This window comes from Balaenoptera acutorostrata, chromosome 3, assembly GCF_949987535.1.
Source record: "Balaenoptera acutorostrata chromosome 3, mBalAcu1.1, whole genome shotgun sequence".
Classification (NCBI taxonomy): Eukaryota; Metazoa; Chordata; class Mammalia; order Artiodactyla; family Balaenopteridae; genus Balaenoptera; species Balaenoptera acutorostrata.
In genome coordinates, this window is record NC_080066.1 from 52,499,583 (window position 1) to 52,519,340 (window position 19,758).

General features: G+C 35.4%; 1 protein-coding gene across 10 annotated transcripts in view; it reads left to right on the top strand.

The window, feature by feature from the left end:
* The window catches only part of MEF2A (myocyte enhancer factor 2A), a 171,022-nt gene that overhangs the window by 124,020 nt on the left and 27,244 nt on the right, over positions 1–19,758 (top strand). For 4 of the 10 annotated variants that reach the window (XM_057542638.1, XM_057542637.1, XM_057542641.1 and 1 more), the window contains 4 exons: positions 1,468–1,605; positions 3,758–3,977; positions 4,721–4,780; positions 17,164–17,351. In XM_057542638.1, coding sequence (XP_057398621.1) covers positions 1,468–1,605; positions 3,758–3,977; positions 4,721–4,780; positions 17,164–17,351 — 606 coding nt within the window. Of the gene's footprint in view, positions 1–1,270; positions 1,403–1,467; positions 1,606–3,757; positions 3,978–4,720; positions 4,781–17,163; positions 17,352–19,758 lie in introns of all 10 variants that reach the window. The other 6 variants (XM_057542643.1, XM_057542645.1, XM_057542640.1 and 3 more) reach the window with 4 other exon arrangements.

Consider the following 19,758-nt stretch of genomic DNA (forward strand, 5'->3'; position numbering starts at 1 on the left):
CAAGAAAAAAAGGAGTAAAATAGCATTCATAATTATTGTAAATCATGTTTTAAAGGATACCAAGATCTATTATTATGAATTAATTTAAAATATACCTTAAATCTAATATAAATAATCATTTATAAATGCACTCATCTAGTACTAATCTATTGTTCAAATATTTCTTAACCTAAGTAGGTAGGCTTACTTGGAGAATTTTAACTTCCTAAAACTCCTGTGTGGTTGGCTGGAAAATCAGCAAGTCTCAAAGCTATCTAAGTTGTTGAACCCCAAAATTCTACTTTAAAGTAAGACCCATCAGGATTTTTAAAAATTTAGACAATCTGTAAGTGAATTAATATTCTATAGGTTATCAAGCCCTTGGTTTTAAGTGTATTATTTTAAATACTAAACAAGTCATTTTGTGATGATTTTAATTAAAAAAATTAAAACTCAGAAAACCAATTGTTCATTATATTTGTACCCCAAAGTAAGAAGAAAGGAAAAGAGTCAATATGGTCCAGGGGATAGTTTGATAACACTCAAGAAAATTCTCCAGGAAGTCAATTCAGTGGACTAAATCAATCCATGAAGGCACTCTGTAGAAAGAGCTAGCGAAATGTGGAAAAGATCATGCTGAATTAGTTTTTTTTACAAAATTTAAAGATATGTGAAGTCACTAACGATACGTACATTCTACGTAGGAAAGAGTCATTACTGTCATATGTAAATAAGTATTTGAGTTTTTATACTTCAGAGTTATGTAGCAAAATCACAGTATTTAAGAACAAATTAGGAATGAAATTATCGGGATATTGAGCCTATTCTTTCTGAAGAATGGGATAAACTCTCAGGCAGAAAGGAATGTCAGTAGATGAAGTGGCTGAAATGTTCATTTTATAAAGGTAACTTTATATATATATCGTCTTGATATATTTGTATTTCGGGGTCTCACACTCATTGATCCTATCAGATATGTTGATCAAGCTGTAATCAGATTTGGATTGTAACTGTCAGAGCAGTGAGTAACTTAGTATTCTCTAGGAAGTTTGGAAAGGAAGAATCCAAATATATAAATATTCCTTTTCTCTTAAGGTATAATGGGAACATAATTTTGCTTATGTCTAAGGTTTACTTTATTTGAAGACTTAGAGTGCATTGTGATCATTTAAAACCATTTCAGTGGCTCTTGTATTACCCAGTTCATTCAGTCTGTGCTCTCATAATTTTACAAAAAAAACTCATGGCAAGTTAGTATCATTTGTGTGTGAATTTTCCAATTGTATTTCAGACTTTAAGAAAGAAAGGCCTTAATGGTTGTGAGAGCCCTGATGCTGACGATTACTTTGAGCACAGTCCACTCTCGGAGGACAGATTCAGCAAACTAAATGAAGATAGTGATTTTATTTTCAAACGAGGCCCTGTAAGTACTTTTACTTTACCTCTACTTTTTATTTGTTGATCCTTTTTGTTAACTTCATTATTTAGGCTCTGAACAAGAAGGAACACAGAGGGTGCGACAGCCCAGACCCTGATACTTCCTATGTGCTAACTCCACATACAGAAGAAAAATATAAAAAAATTAATGAGGAATTTGATAATATGATGCGGAATCATAAAATCGCAGTGAGTACTAAAGTATGGTTTGTGCTCTTACCTTGTGCATGAAGAGATTGACAACACATCTTGTTTATTTTTGTAGCGGGTGATGACAGCAGTAAGTAGAAGGGGGAAAAAGTATTTTATTAATTTCTTTTGGTTTTATAGAACTTCAAAATAAAATTGCATAAATCTTACAATGGTACATCTTCAGTCTTCAGTGTCTTAAACATAGAAGTGAAGCGAAAACATCCTAATCCAGGCTCTGCTACTTACTATCCCCATGTCTTTGGATAGGGCACCTAAACATCCTGGATTCCAATTTCCTCATCTGTAAAGTGAGTGAGTTGGCTCAAATAGTTTTTTAAGGTCCCTTCCAGGTTTAAATTTCCATGATTTTAAATATAGGGTGCATATGAGACTTCCCTCTCCCTCCGATGACTTTTAAAATATTACATGTACTTAAGTAGATCTTGAGACTATAAAATATAAAATGGCTGGGTTTATTATAAAACGTGGTGTTTCAAAATTATTTTTAATTATTTTATACAGTTGCTGTAATAGTAGCTTACTATTTGGCTCTTTGTTAATGTCCCAAAACAATTTGGTGACAGTACCTCCAAATTCCTATTCTTTTCTTAACACTGTAGGTATTGAGGAAGAGAGCCTTGGCTCGATTTTAATTTAAGGAAGCAGTGTTCTTAAACTGGTTACAAAACAAATAGTTGGTTTAAAATTTTTCCATGCTCACACATTTAACCATAGTGAAACAGTACTTCTTTGAGTTCATACTCCTTTGATAGTTCTTCAGAGAGTTCTCATTGAAGCACCATTGGCAAGAGCTGCTTAAGACAGTTATTCTGGATCTAATTTTTCTAACACTATATATGTGTTGTAGGCTTTGTGGAACAAATTGTTTCCAATGCTGATATTTCTTTCATTACCAGAGTTAATTCTCTTAAAACTGTGCCCTAAAGTACGCATCATGGATTATTTCTTCAAAGTAGTCCTATGCTATAAGAAGAAGCCCATGGAAAACAGATTTAAGGAGGTATTTTTTGTGCTAATACCATTCTTAAGAAACAAAACAACAGAAAAAAAAAAATCCCTTTTGAACTCATATGGATGTTGGTGACCTTGCAGTTAACGTTAAGCTGCAAAGACATTGTTTAAATAAAATTGCTTTACCTTTGAAAACATTTTATCATGTATCCATTGTTTTATACTTTTTAATGAGTTATAATTTTCTACCTGAAATAAACTATTGAGTAAAGTACATAATTATTTACATTCTTTCAACTTTGAATTAGCAGTGTTACCTTACTTTGCAAATCACTGTTTTAAAATGTAGGGAGAGGAAAGTTTTCTATTTTCTCTCACTTTAAATTATAAAGAGGATTGTTATTTATCATGGTTAACAAGTATAAGCGGTCTATGGAGGAAATGCAAGAGGAAAATAGAAAATATTATTTTTAAGGGACTATGGAATATTTTGGAGGGAAATAAGATAACAATACTTGTAATTTAATCTTTACAGTTTAAAGATAACTTGTCAGTAGTTAATTTTGTTTAGTTTTTTTTTTTGCATTTTTATTACACTCATTGCATTGTGTTATATATATAACGTGATTTTTTTTTTTTTTTAAGTTTTGTCCATTAAGAATGTTAGTGAATTAAATCAGACCAGGGCAAACTTGATGTATGAAGTTTATGATATATGTACATACTTTTCCCCTTTTGTTATATTTGGAATCTCCCAATAGAAATGTAATGTTACTAAACTGATTTGCATTTAAGTGCTAATTTATGCTTTCTTGGTAACAGTGATGTATTTTATAATGTGTAAACTTGACAACACAACTTTAATATCAGGTTCTGACCTCTCATTTTCATTTCTCAATATTTGAAATATATAATATATACATTATACTAGTATATATGTATTAATATATAAAAAATGGAAATTGAAAATGTTCATGTTAAACATTCTCATGTCCAAATATAATTGTAAAGAAAATAGCTTAAACCTGCAAATTGATTTAGTAAGAACCTATGCTATCCCCATCCTCTGCTTTTAGTAACTAGTGTTACCTTATCAAATTAAAGTTCATAAGTTATTAAATTTAATATAGATTAAAATGAAACTAACAGTTTTCTCTTCCTTTTTCTTTATTTACAGCCCGGTTTGCCACCTCAAAACTTCTCAATGTCTGTCACAGTCCCGGTGACCAGCCCTAGTGCTTTGTCCTACACTAACCCAGGGAGTTCACTTGTGTCCCCATCTTTGGCAGCCAGCTCAACATTAGCAGATTCAAACATGCTCTCTCCACCTCAAGCCACATTACATAGAAATGTATCCCCTGGAGCCCCTCAGAGACCACCAAGTACTGGCAGTGCAGGTACGTCCTGATATTTATTCTTCCAGTTCTTTAAAAGAAAGAAAAAACTAAGTGCTAACATAAACCGTTTCTTATTCTGCTACTCTTAATTTTATTGCTTTGATGAGCAAGAGTCACTACTACATAATTGCCTCCATTTGAAAGTATTATTTTGAAAATCTGTGGCTCTAGCCTTGTACTAGGCTTTGTGGAACAAATAAAGCTTTCCTTATCCTGGGAAAGCTTTCCTTATCATGGGAAAGCCATACTAGACAGGCAGAAAATTTATTTAGGATATCATGAGCAAAGATTTAAAATTGAGTGTGAGCCATTCGTGTTAAAAATGTGGAGAGATGACTCACCTGATTGGAGTTAGAGCGTTTTCTCCATCTCCCCCTGTCTGATTTGTTCATTAATTCAGCAGAAATTTTCAGTGCATTTACTGCATCACTGTGTGTAATGCAGTGTCTCCTTTCCCATTATTCCTAGATTTTATAGCACTCCATTAGCACTCCCCCCATTCTTATCAATATGTACCATTTGGTATTGATACACAAGAAGGCAGACATGTCCAGAGCTTGATAGGCGAGTGACTGTATGTTTGACTACATCATATTACATGTTAACACCAAATTCAGACTGGGCTAGTTTTTATTTTTGTGTTTTTTAGGAATGGAGTGAGAGTTAACCTCTGTTCAATTCCTTGTTATTCAGATAAGGAGAGCCAATTCACATTCCCTCTCTCCTCTCTCTAATGTTGTTAGGTGGGATGTTGAGCACCTCAGACCTCACAGTGCCAAATGGAGCTGGAAGCAGCCCAGTGGGTGAGTGAATTCCTACTGTTTTACTTTGTAGGCATCTGTCCTATCTGAGATAAAAGGAATATTTTCCCTCAAACAAGGCCTTCTACCAAACGAAGAGGAGAATATGGGGATATATGACTAGAGTAGACATGTCCCTTTGCACTTTGTCTAATTAGTGCTTTCACTAGTACTTAACATTTTTTCATATCCCTGTGTTATTCCTCATACCTTGGCCTTACGTTCAGTTACTCATTCATTCAATAAATATTAATTGAGTGCCTCCTTCATAGCAGACATTGTTCTTTTCTCAAGACTAAATTACCTTAATACAATTTTTACATCAAGACAGTTTCTTAAGGAGAAGCTTTCTGTGTCATCTGTCCTTACCAGAGTTAGACTGTTAGCAGACTGCTATATCTTACAATTGTGTGAAATGTTTTCAGAGAAACTGCAATAGGAAGAAATGGTGGGCCTACTTCTAGAGACACAAAGAGAATTGAGAAGTTTGTCTCTGAAGGATCTGTTTTGGTAGTCACATGTAGAACATTCACATTTTGTCGTGGTTGCTGCCAGATTGGCTCTTTTGCTTTGGGACCCCTCCCAAGATGACTAGCAGTTTAAACATGTCATAAATGTGTCTGTCTGCCCAGCCCTGAAGTGCTGGTAAAGATAGATTGTGATCTTAACATTACAAAAACATGACATGTATGTCAAAGAGTCACAAGAATAACTGTATCCCTTTGGATTACCATCACATTTTGTCGTCTTGGTCTCTTCATCTGTGATAATTACAGTTATCATCATTTTTATCTGAAAACAAGGGCAGGAATTCCCTCCCTGCTTCTAGATATTGTGTGTTCAAAGAGACATCTGAAAACAGATCACTTATAGGAAAAATTCCCAATTACATATATTCAACCCATTTATTCCAAAAATGTGAGGAGCTTCTGCCTTAAGAAAATTTTGGAGATGATTGAATAATTTAAAATGATGAGAAAGAAATAAATGGACTTTATTGAGTGAGACAAGTTACAAAACATGTAGTGACCTAAAGTAGGAATAAATACCTAATTGTATCTGCCACTGACTGTATTAATTGCTGTTTTAATGGAATTAAACAGATAAGACCTGTTGTGGGATATTTTTTTAACAGATAATTAAATGTGGAAAAATTCATAAAGGTCTTACCAATTACACATTAGGACTGCTATCCTTGTATGTGTATTTCCTAATGTTTATAGTTTCTTTCTTTTCAGCTCTATTTTAGTTGTTTACGTGCCCATATACTCTTTTTATATTGCATTTTCCCATATGCTTTTTTTTAAATATTTTTTTTGGCTGCGTTGGGTCTTCGTTGCTGCATGTGGGCTTTCTCTAGTTGCAGCGAGTGGGGGCCACTCTTCATTGCAGTGCACAGGCTTCTCATTGTGGTGGCTTCTCTTGTTGCGGAGCATGGGCTCTAGGGGCACGGGCTTCAGTAGTTGCAACACACGGGCTCAGTAGTTGCGGCACGCGGGCCCTAGAGTGCATGGGCTTCAGTTAATTGTGGCGTGTTGGCTCAGTTGTTGTGGCGTGTGGCTCTAGGGCATGTGGGCTTCAGTAGTTGTGGCTCGTGTGCTCTAGAGCGCATGCTCAGTAGTTGTGGTGCACGGGCTTAGTTGCTCCGCAGCCTGTGGGATCTTCCCGGACCAAGGATCGAACCTGTGTCCCCTGCATTGGCAGGCAGATTCTTAACCACTGCGCCACCAGGAAAGTCCCTTCCCATATGCTTTTATTCTTCCAGCACTATGCATCTTGCTCTCCCTTCTACTTTCCAGCCTGGTTATGGCTGGAATCAATAATTTCTGTTTTATTTAATGTTAATTTTGACTAGCTCTTGGTGTTATTTCCAAAATTATTTTTATTTAATGGGGTTTAACTATTTGAAGATTTCTAATGTGTTTTCCCTTTGCCTTTGTTTTTTTTCTCATACCTCTGGCTTATAAACATGGCTCTTCCTCCTATCAAACAAGTGTTTCAGTTCTCTTTTTGTTCTTTTTTGGTTTTTGTACTCTCCACACTTCCCTAAAGCTCTTATACTATTCTTTATTATCTGCCGTGCAACTATAAATCTAGACTTTGTCTTTGCTCAGTTTTCTGTGCTCCCTTTGGTAATTTCAGACTCAGACTTTGTCGTCATCCTAATTTGACCTTCTACATATAATCTAATCCTGTTTCTTTTATTTCTTTTTTTAAATTCATCTTTCTTCTTTTGTAAGCTTCCTCCCCCCTTTCTAGACCCTCAGGTTTGGAGGGTCACATTAGTCACACTCCTCAGATCATGGCGCATATTCAGTGGTTTGCACAAAGCATCTCTCAATGTTATTCACTTTTCCCTTTATACCTCTGTTCCACTCCCATTCCCTTCCTCTCCCTGCACCCTCCATTCCCCAGTCATAGGCAACTATTTTAATATGTTTAGTGCTAATAGTGTTAATAACCACATTACTGATCATGATTAGTGAACATGAATTTTTATAAAAATTTAAGATTCAAGTAAGTATTAAAATATTTAAGTGCTTAGTGAGTTACTTAAAAGTCTATTTCTATTACTACATACACACAGAGATAAATCTATTTCTTATAACAATCTTATAACACAATATAACCTCAGACATATCAAGATTGAATGTCTTGATTCTTCACTGATTCATACTCTTATATACCTATTTAACCTGTGCTAGATGTAATTCTGCTTGTTTGGATTATATCCTAGATGACATTTTTGTTATAACTGCTTTTTAACATGTGCCACCTCAGAATTCAGATTCAACTAACTAGACATCTTGTATCACTTAATTCAGATACCAAATGGAAGTAATTATTTTTGTGCAGTACTTATAGCATACATGGGTTTAAAGTGTTTCTTGCTGTAAATTTCCCTCCCCACCCCAAAATAAATGGTCTGTCATAGGTATTTTAGAAGTGTTGTTATTTTTTTGCAAAGAAGAGTCAAATAATGTATTTTAGCCCATTTTCAACAATGGTGCCATTTTGGTTTAGTAGTTTGGAAAAATAGTTTAAACTCAATTTTATGCCTAAAGTCTTTATGAATGAAAAGATTAAACATTTTTAAATTCCCAGAGAAACTTAGAAGAAAATATATTAAGAGCTGTGGATATGATTTCTTATCTACATTTTTCAAAGTATGTTTCCTAGAACCATATGAAAAGAAGGACTTACCTATGTGTTTGGTAAACCTTGTGCTAAATAAAACTAAACCAGTTTCTTTACTGTAGGACTTATCAGAGCCTTTATAAAATGCTAACCTGTTTTGTGAATCTTTAAACATATGGTTACTCAAAGCGATTTCACAGTAGAACCCTTCATTTTTATTTTCCTCATGAAAAAGCATCTTTCAGAATTAGTGTCATATAAAACATATTTTGGGAAAGACAGGTCATTTGGGCAGACTTGGTCATTTGGACCAACTCTTTTTCTGAGGACAACTAGAAATGCTAGGCAGAGTATTTTTTAAAATCTGTTTGAAAGCATTTCAGAGCTAATAAGATAATGAGGAATTATTGGCTCAAGATCCAGGGAATGACAAAGACAGAGACTCAAAGAGGTGAGCCCAGCATTTATGGCTGCTTTTCCTAGGTGGTAGTTGGCCACTTCCACAGTGGATTGCCTAAAGAAGCTGAGTATAATAGCCTCAGAGACATAGGGAGACAGAGAGATCAAAGTTCAGGGCCCACAAAGAATTGGGAAGGCCTAGTATATTCTTCTCACTTTGGATTGAGTCCCCAAAAGGCTGGACCCTAGAAGTAGCATGAATCAGAGGTTATCAGTCCCTCATAGTAGATACATCTCCTATTTGCATCATCCCACTTCTTGAAGTTAGATCGTGGTGATATATTGTTAGGGTCCCCAGGATACCTGGGAAGGATACCTGGGAATACTCTTTAGAAAAATAATATAAGGATAAAACACCATCCCAGGCCTTATTATTTGTACTTGACATACAAGCAGATTACTAACTAGGCACAGTCAGGAGCAGTACAACATAAATGAAAGCCTGCAGAAAAAAATGGACAGTAGAACCTGCCTCCTGGGAACTCCAGAACTTGGAGTTATTAGGCACAGACTTTGACTTTAACATAACAATATTTACTGTATCAGGAAGATAAAAAATAGATTAAGAATTTTGGCAGAGAACTGGAAACTTTAAAAATGGACATTTTAGAACTAAAAAAAGTAATAGTATTAAGAACTGACTGGATGGGTTTAATAACAAATTAGACAAAGCAAAAGTGAGAATTGGTGAACTAAAAGATAAGACAGGAACAATATTCAGAATTTTTGAGACATAAAAGGATGGATAATTCAAAAGAAGAGTAAGACCTAGAGGATACAGTGAGAAGGTCTAACATACTTAAAATCGGAGTCCCAGAGGCAAAAAGAGAGAAAATTGGCCAGAAGTGGTATTTGAAGAGATAATCACAGAATTTTCCAAACCTGACAAAACACATCAAGCCATAGATTCAAGAAACCCTTTAGAACACATGTGGGATACAGGTAAAGCTGTGCTTTAAGAGAAATTTAAGTCTTAATGTGCATGAGAACACAGACATTTCACAAAAGAAGCTATCCAGGTGTCTAATAAATGTGTGAAAAGATGCTTGATTCAGTAATAAAGGAAATGCAAAATTAAAACCACAGACAACATTAGGTACCCACCAGAATGGCTAAAGCAAAATAGATAATACCAGGTGTTAACAAGGGTTTGGAAAAGCCCAAACTCTCATACACTGATGATGGCAGTACAAATCGGTGCAATCATTTTGACATTATCTACTAAAGTTGTAAATATGTGTATTCCATGACCCAGCATTTTCACTCATACTTATATACTAGGGAAATGCATATATGCACCATGAGCACCAAGAGATATGTAAAAGAATGTGCATGGCATTATTTGTTACAGCCAGCATCTAGAAATAATTCAGATTTCTGTCAGTAGTAGAGTGGATGAATATGTGATAGTACCTTTACATGAAGTAATACTGTACTGCAATGAAAATGAAGGAACTATAGCAGTAATCAACAACATGGATGAATTTCACCAAGCTAATACAAATGAAAGAAGAGAGATGCAAATACTAAATGATTCTATCTACATAAAGTTTGAAAAGCAGGCGAGCAAAACTATAGTTTTAAGGATGTCTGTGTAGGTAGATAGTAAAACTATAAAGAAAAACACGAAGTTACTGTAAAAGTCATGATATATGCCACTTTGGTAGGTGGAACAATAGGAGTATTTTGGGGGCCCAATTATAGAAACTAGCAATATTCTTTGGGGTTCTATGGTTACATGGTTCATATGATAAATCCTTGATCTTTTAAGTTTTTGTTTTGTACACCTTTCTGTATATGTATTATATTAAAAGTTTTTAAAATAAATATAATACTTTGATATAAAAAAGTAATTATAATCACAAATGTGGAGGCACTTTTAAAACTACGAGCATGTAATGTACATTGTAGTTATACTATTAATTCTGAAATTTAGAGAGAAAAAAGTTCACACACACATACATTCACACTCACAAAGATTTGGTAGCCTTTTGAATCTTTGAACATTATTGTCTGCATTGGCAGCTAGATATGCAGCTTCATCTTGAGATCATGAAGCAAGTCAGTATAAAAGGACAGGCCAACAAGCTGAGGATGGCAAAGTGGAAAGCTAGAAAGACTGTGGGTCCTCTGTGTTGAGCTGTTGAAGGCACTGAGCCTGCAACCACTTTTCCCCAAGTCTTATGTGAGATAATAGATTTTTCTCATTCTTAAGAGAAAAAGTGAAATAAAATACAGGCCACATCTAGGGGAATATTTGATAAATGAATAGGCATTTAATATACTTGAATGTACAATTCAAAAAAGAAACCCAACTAGTATTTTAAAAATTGAAAAGCATGTTCCTCGTTGATAGTAATCATGAGATTCAAATAAAAATGCAAAAAAAAAAAAAAAAAACAGCCCCACCTAGTAATTGCCAACTATTACCACTTTTTATTGTGACATGGAAAGCTGATGAAGGTGGGTGAAACTGATGATCTGGTTATGTGTTTGTGGCATTGGAAATTAGTAACAGTCGTTCTGGAAAGTTTTTGACAAGATGTTTCAGTAGTCATAATAACCTGTTTTCCTCTAAGCCTAGTAATCCCATTTCTAGGAATCTCTCCTAAAGAAATCAATCAGACTATGCAAAGGTTCATTGCAACTTTATTTATAGTAGGGAATAATAGGAAAATATCAACATATTCAACAGTATAAAAATTAAGTAAATTAGAAATTTCAACTGAATTCCAATTTTTAGTTGTGATTTAAAACTATGCAAAAAATATACACATGGAAGATAAAAGGAGAAGAAATCCAAAATGATTATAATAGTTATGTTAGAATAGTGGAAGTATGTGTTTTCCCTCCTGATTTCTAGTTTCTGAACTTTCTGTGATGCTATATTGATGTGGTACATCTATAGTCATAAAATTATTATAGTAAATTAGAGCATTCATTTGTTTTTTTCCTTGTAAAGTGATTTTTTGTATTTTGTCTATGTTATTGTCCAAATAAAACCTGCTAGTTTTGTATGTATTGTAAATTGTATATATCTTTCATGGAGGCAATCTGCTTATTGCTTATGGTTTACTAGGTAAATTTCTCTACTGAGAATTTACATTTAATACTCAGATAATACTGTAACTTAGATGACTTTGGGAACTCTTTTTAACTTTGGGCCTCTTTTCAAAGATCAAGCATAATGTAAAATTGCCCAAATCCAGCAGTTTCACTTTTTTAAAAACATGTCGAGAAAGAGAAAAAAAATACACTGGACTAGAAAGAGCTCAACAAGCTCTTGGAGTTGATATGGGTTGAGTGAAGGTAATAAGGATTTGCATTATAGCAGAGGCAGTGGCAGTTAAAAAGAAGAGATGGGTAAGGAGAAAGGCATTATAAAGAAAGAAAAGCTTGATAGCTCTGTGAAAGTGGGGATGGAAGTGATGGAGGATGACGGTAGTACAGGTGTTTAAAACAGGTTGAGTTTGAAATGACAGCAGCATATCTGGGGAACAGTGCCCACCAGATAGTTGCATGTGGACTGGAAATTAGGAGACACAAAGCAGAACTACAGATTTAAGAGTCATATTGAGGCAGTGGTTGAAGCCATGGGGATACATGAAGTCTCTGAAAGAGAAGGAGACATGGGGCTCTTTGGGGCTGTGTACCTAGGAAAGATTGAGAGGGAGTACAGAAGAACCAGGATCTCATGATTGTTTTAGATCATAAGTTTCTAATGGACAGAATCCATATTGTTCATCATATAGGAATTTTCACTGAGTCAAGTAAGTATGTCATCAGTGATTTTAAAACCCATGGTCTTTTTAAATTTTAGAAACCTCATTCACTTCTTTATACAAATGACATAATTTTATAGACTTTTAAAGTATATTTTTATTTATTTACCTATTTATTGAATAATCAGCTGAAAGTTTGTCAGATTTTATGAAAAAATTGTCAAATATGATAAAATTAATTCTTGAACCTTGCTTTGGATGAATTTTTCAGAATCTCTTGAGATTTTCAAAATCCTCTGCATGTCAGTTCAACTTCTCAGATAGATTCATAGTAATAACCCTAAAAGAGCAGTATTAAGAACATGGGAGTGCTTTCCAGCCACTTCAGTGCAGTATTTCAGATGATACGATATTCTGAAATAGAAGCCAGATTGATATAATTGAATGACTTGCCTTAGAGCTGTAGGACCATAATTAAGATCAGCTTTGTCAAGTTTCTGGAAGCATTAGTATGCAGTTTGCTCGAAAGCATTTTTGTCACATTTGTGTCAGGGCATAAGTTATCATAAAGCTTGAAAACACATTTTACCAAAAGTCACATTAAATTGGGTTTATTCATTTAGAATCAGTACTTTATTCCTAAATTTGTAGGCTGTGACAAGATGAGTTATATCCTTAAAGTATATACCTCAAAAGTCTATCCCAACAATGTCTTCATTTTTGTCATAAAAAATGAACAGGAGGTAAGAAGGCACACATTAGGCAGTATATCACTACACTCCACAAAATAACAAATGGTGCATATAAGATTATCTTGTTTCAGTCTGGCAAGTTACCAAACTCTTACATCATCCTGTAATCGTCTGCTGCAGACTCTGACTTTATACTCAGAAATATCGTGCTTTTAGGTCCCCTTTCATTCTTGTAATTTGATTCTCATGGGTTACTATGGTACCACGTCTAGCTGAAAAGCATCATAGATTCCACATGGGAAAAGCACATTAGTGCTTCTTGATAATGCGTTTTTCTAAATTACACCTTTGCATCATCTTATAATGTATTTGAGAGGAAATACTGCTTTATCCTTCAGATTTGAGTGCAAATCAAGTAAATAAGAATCTTCTATATATTAACAGAGAAATTAAGAACATATATTCATGCCATTATTTAAGAGAAGCATTTTTAATTTGCACTTACATTCTACTGGTTTCTGTTAAACCTTCAGGTTTTTGTATAAAATTATTTGATGAGCATTTTATATCCAGATGACTTGCTTAGCAGTTACCTCTGCCCAATTCATGGATGAGCTCTGCTCCACAGGGGATGGCCTAGTGCAGAGCTTGTTTTTTTAACAGCACTGCTTTCTGGAGCTTAACAGAGTGCTGGAAATTGCTTTCTGGGGTGTGGAAAGGAGATTCAGCCCAGATTTAATACATACCCCTTCAAGATAATGGAAGCAGAATGCAGGAAATAACCTCATAAGGTTAACTGAAGTATCAGTCCCCACAACAAAATTAAATCACATAATGAATTAAAAATGGTAGGTCACTTGGTAAAAGTTTTGGAGAAAGCAAGAGGAATTGGGTGAGAGTAACTTGGAGGGGGAAAGAAGCACTGATCATCTGGAATCCCAACATTTTGAATGACAAGTGCTGAAGAGATGCAGGCCAGTTCCTAAGTGCTGCACCTCACTTCTCTGTTTTCTTTGTCCCTTGAAAATGTTCTGGTTAGGATCCAACAAAGTTGATTATATCACATTAGCAAAACATTAATTTTTAGTTTCTCATATAGATCACCTAAATAACATATCTTTTCAAACTCTAATATAAGCAAATATACTGAAGCATTCATTTCCTTCAGCAGAACTTCAAGAACTTAATCTCTTTCTAGTTATATTTTTTTAATTTTAGAATTTACATATCTATTCATCAGTTGACCCTATTCATTATATATTTTGTTCCTGAGAATGTTTTATAAACTGCCAAACACTACGTGGATTTTAGTGGGTTTAAATATTTCTCTTCCAGTCAAGAAACTTCCATAGAATTAAAATGATCTGATAACCCAATACAAAAGCAAATACAAATTACAAACTGAAAAATATGTGCAGTACATAATTGGTTTTTGTCATTAACTCATTGCAGTACTCATTGTACTACATTTCACTTTTTAGAATAGTCTTCTCAGGGTGAGATTTTAGGAAGGTTTTAGGCCAGTGTTAAGCACACAGCAGATACTCAGTTTTGGTTAGTCCCTGCATGTATTTAACACAGACATGTATATATATTTGTAATATCTGGTGTCTGTTTATTTTTGGAGGATTCTTTTTTTTTTTTTAATTTATTGATTTCTGGCTGCATTGGGTCTTCGTTGCTGCGCGTGGGCTTTCTCTAGTTGCGGTGAGCGGGGGCTACTCTTCGTTGCGATGCATGGGCTTCTCCTTGTGGTGGCTTCTCTTGTTGCAGAGCATGGGCTCTGGGCACACGGGCTTCAGTAGTTGTGGCACATGGGCTCAGTAGTTGTGGCTCATGGGCTCAGTAGTTGTGGCTCATGGGCTCTAGAGCGCAGGCTCAGTAGTTGTGGCGCACGGGCTTAGTTGCTCCGCGGCCTGTGGGATCTTCCTGGACCAGGGCTCGAACCCATGTTCGCTGCATTGGCAGGCAGATTCTTAACCACTGCGCCACCAGGGAAGTCCTTTTTGGAGGATTCTAAAGTTGTCTTTTTTGCTTTATACTGGAAGGAAAAGAACAGAATAAATACAACTGCCCTTTCCTTGTGACAGTCGCTGAAGCCATGGACTCTGTGCTTATCTGCCCCACCTTTCCTTAGTCACACTTTGTTCATTCATACTTTAGTGTATTTTTCTCACATTTATTCATACTGCCTGCCTTCTGTCATCTTTTGCCCTTTCAGACTGCTTAAATAGTTGATCCCACAAAGTCTTCCCTAATTAAAAGCCCACATGCCTGTATCAGTGCTTTGCTTTCTATTTCCTTGTAAATTTTGTGTGGTTACATTTCATTGTGTTGCCCATATCTTAAGTATAATTTTGACATCTTCGTGTCTCTGTGGTGTATGCCTGTTCTTGCTAACTAGGTGAAAAGCTGCTTGAAGACCATGTAGGGTTTTTTTTTTTTAATCCCTTCCTATAATCTCCTCACTGCATAGTGCTCTACACCTAATAGACATTTAAAAGTTTATTTCTAAATTGTACAGGTAGTTCTGTGTTGTCTGATTTTAGATGGTTGCTACTATTGATGTGTGAATGCTGAGTCCCACCCAGAGAATTCAAGAGGCCTCTTCAGCCCTCCAGGAACTTCTAGTTCACTATTCTGAATATTTTGTTTTTGGTTAGCTTGTAATAAACACTAGGAATGGAATTCTTAAGCCAACAAAGTTTTCTTCTATTCGGTGCCCTTAAATTAACATCTATATACTGTAATAGAGTAGAGTTAGATACTAAGCACTATTCAAAATAGAATAATAGTAAAACATTCATGGAATTAAGTCTCTGTTGCTAAAAGTACACCATATACATGGTAAACTTAATTTTTTATGTTTTGATTATTATAAAGCTGATGATTATTTTTAAAATATGGAATAGTAGAGTGACCTATGCTGTATTTTTTATGGGCAGTTAACACTACATCTTAAATTTAGTAATTAAATTTTCACAGAATATTTTAAAAATATATCATGTAGTTAACGTTTTCTGTTCTCACCTGCTTTATTTAAGATTTACTTAGAAATCAAAATAGTATATGTAGCCTCTATTTTATAAATGAACATTTATGTTCCCGTATATTGTTACTTTACTTTGTTTTTGATTTGTGACATTATCTCCACCATTGAACTGTAAGCTGATGAGTAGTAATAGGATACTCTCAGTTGCAACTGACAGAAAACCACCTCAATTAGGCTTAAATAGTATAGGGTATTTACTAACTTATATGTAACTGAAAAGAGCCAGAAGTGGTATAGGCAGTAAGCATGGTAGGGCTTTTACTTCATTTATTTTCAGTTCTCCTTTCTCTGTCAGCTTTTTTCTCATTCTGACTTTCTTCTGAGTCTCAAAATGGCTTGAGAATAAAATGCTTCCCCAGTCACATTTGGAGGAATGCAGGAAGGAGCCTTTCTCACTGCCATATAGCAACTGCTTTACCTAGGTTCTGATCACTGTGGTGAGGGAGAATGCCGTATACTCATTGGCTTGGGCCTAAGTCAAATGCCCATCAACAAGCCAGTCTGTGGCAAGGGGGATTGAAGTGGAGTCAGCCCCACCCAAACCACATGGCTACACATGAGGAGGACTAGAATGACTGCAGTATCCATGAAAGTAGGGATGATCTCGTACATTAATTTTCTATCTCAACTGGTGCCCAAATGTACTGTGTATATACAATAGAACATATACCACACTGTATCTTTTTCCTTATTTCCTCTCTAAGAAAGATAGACAATTCTTTAGGGAAAGTTAAAAAGTAAGAATTAGTTGATTGAAGTCAGATAAATCACAGATACTTAAAGAAGACCTTAATGGCAGCTAAAGAACAGAACAGGTACAGGTAGAGCTATAAGGAAGAAGTACTTGGTGAAAATAAGGCATTAGAGCTGAGTGCTAAATAAGCTTCAGTTAAGGAGATGCCCTGATACCTAGTTCTGTGCCCAGAACTTAGTAGGAGTGCCTTTGTTGTCGCGAGAATGAATGAATAGGCTGGTCTCAGGCATCTTCTTATATATCCCCATTATCTTGGTCCCCAGTAGGAGATGCCCCATTAGAAACATATTTTGTGTTTTAAGTTTCTGTCAGCAGGTCCAAGCAGTAAGACTGGAAACAAGTAGCATTAGTCTTAGACTTTATATGTATTTCAGACTTGCTTCACTCTCTTTGCTTATTTTTTTTTCTTTGCTTATTTTTAAAGTATTAAAAGATGACATGGTTAGATATTCATGAGTTTTATTATAAAATTCACTTGAAACTGGGACTGGGGAAAACTTGCATCATATTTGTACCAAAGAATTTTAATGACTCGTTTCATGTTAATGAATGGTATTTCTTTTTTCCAGGGAATGGATTTGTAAACTCAAGAGCTTCTCCAAATTTGATTGGAACTACTGGTGCAAATAGTTTAGGCAAAGTTATGCCTACAAAGTCTCCCCCTCCTCCAGGTGGTGGCAGTCTTGGAATGAACAGTCGAAAACCAGATCTTCGAGTTGTCATCCCCCCTTCAAGCAAGGGCATGATGCCTCCACTGGTACGTTAAACCTTTCTTCAATTTCATTCTTTAAAACGTGTATTTTATACATAGTGTATATTCTCCTTTGCAATTTACTGTACTTCCATAGACTCTAGACCTTTTCCTAATGAGTATTTCTATTTGAAATTAGCATTTGAAGAGACAAGTCTATTTTAAATACACAGAAATCAGATTATGAAAAAACAGGAAACCTACCTAATGGTTATTTAAAATTAAAGCTAAATATGGAGAAGTTATTATGTTAATTTTAATTTACCAAACTGGAATCTTTGCTTAGAGGTCTCATCCTCAATTTGATAAATTAAACCTGACTTAAGTACTTCTTCTCTGTGCTCTGCATACTTTCAGTAATTTTTGCACATACTTTTCTGTAAGAGAAACACTAAATTATTTGTTAGAAAATTCTACATACCAAAGAGAACTACTGTAGAATAGGAAAGAATGCATAGAAACTTGGATGAGTTGTTCTCATAACCTTTGTTTATTCCTTCTGAAATAACCTTCCCGTTTAACTCTTATAAGAATACAGGTCTGCCCACCCCAGCCCTTAACAATGTTCCAGCCTCATTTGCTTTTGAATCCTGTGTTTATAAGAAGAGGAAAATATGTCTGTCCCCCTTAGCTTTCTATAGAAAAAAGTTAGAATATATATGCAAGTTTTAAGACCATTCTGATTTTAGCAACTGTTTGACTACTAACAATCAATGTGATGTGTCAGGTGGTCTTTCTACTATGCAGCTGCTAAACTGGCCATTTGATTGTTTGCTAAGTGAAAGTAATGCTATCAGGCTTTAGATAATAATTCTACATTGTATAATGATTTATAGATTCCCAAACATCTTTATATGCATTGTATCATTTGATTCTCAAACAGTGATCTTGGCAGGTAAGATAAGGAAACCAAGGGAAGGTTAGTACTGGTCCAAGGTAGCACAAAAGAGAGCCAGAACCAAAACCCTTTAAGTCAAAAACAAAGTGCTTTTTCATTCGGAGATATAGAAAAGTGGAAACCATTGCTTCCAGCCTAACACTGAAAAAATGTTGGGCAAACAATTTCATAGTTTTCCTTGAACACATTGTAGTGCTGAGATTTCAGGGCAACCAACTGGCCCAGACTCTAGGGAGAGACAGATACTGCAGGGAGAGGACATTGGAGCACTGACTTTATCTGGGCAAGACACAGATAATAAGAGTTAAGCTAGGGTGATTGGTGAATTGCTGGAGGCCAAGTGTTCACTGGCAGGACTCTGTAAAACCCCTGGGACTGCTATGTAGGGAGAGTCTTAAGCCCTCTTGCAGGCTTTTCCTCCATGAACCCCACTGGGTGCTCACAGAAAAAATTGGGAATGTCCTGAAAAAGTCTCCTTTGTGGTGTACAACGGGAAGAGAGGGGAAGAGCAGCCACTGCAGTAGGGGCAAAAAGTTTTGCCTGGGTCCTTCTCCCCTTTCACTCCTATGGAACAGAAGTCTTAATCTGTGAGGAGATGAACGACATAAACGGTCATCCTTAGGCACTGGTGAATTCCCATTGTATCTGGGGAAATGGAAACGGAAAACTCTCTCAGCCCATGGTGAAGGAGCAGGAACAATGTCATGAACATGGCAGAATTTCTGAGAAGGCTGCAGCCTGAGGCATAGCACAAAGGGGAAGGCTTAAAACTGAGAATGAGCAGTCTTTGGGGAAAAAACAAATAAACAAAAAACCTCTAGCCAACCAATCTTCCATTCCCACCAGAGGGATTTGAGGCCTGTGGTGGATACACTGAGGGTAACCATAGCAACACTGAAGCTCAGACCCAGCCCAGTTCTTAATTAAATTAACTCAAACTCTGCACTAAAGGCCTAGCAGGAGGAAAGACCTGCTACAGGTCTTCAGGTCAGTAAGAATTACCCAAACTGAAATATAAAGAGAAGAGTCAAAAAAAAAAAAAAACAGAACAAAGCCTCTAATATTTGTGAGGCTTTTTCAGATGATTTAACATGTTTATAACTAGAATTTCAAAAAGAGAAGAGAGAGAGAACAGAGCAGAAGAAATGTGTTTGAAGAAATAATAACCAACACCAAACACACATATACTCAGACTGCTAAAAGCAGAAGACAAAGAGGAAAATCTTAAAGGCAACCAGGGAAAAGAGACAGATAAATATATAGAAGAATGAAGATAAGAATTTATACCATACTTCTTTTCAGAAACTATGCAAGCTACAAAACAATGGAGTAATCTAAAGTGCTGAAATTAAAACAAAAACCAAAAAACTTTCAACCTAGAATTCTGTACCCAGCAAAAATATCTTTCAAGAAATGAAAGAGAAATAAAAACATTCTCAAAAGAAAATTGTGGGAATTTATTGCCAGCAGACATACTCTACAAGAAATGTTAAAGGATTTCCTTTGGAAGAAGGA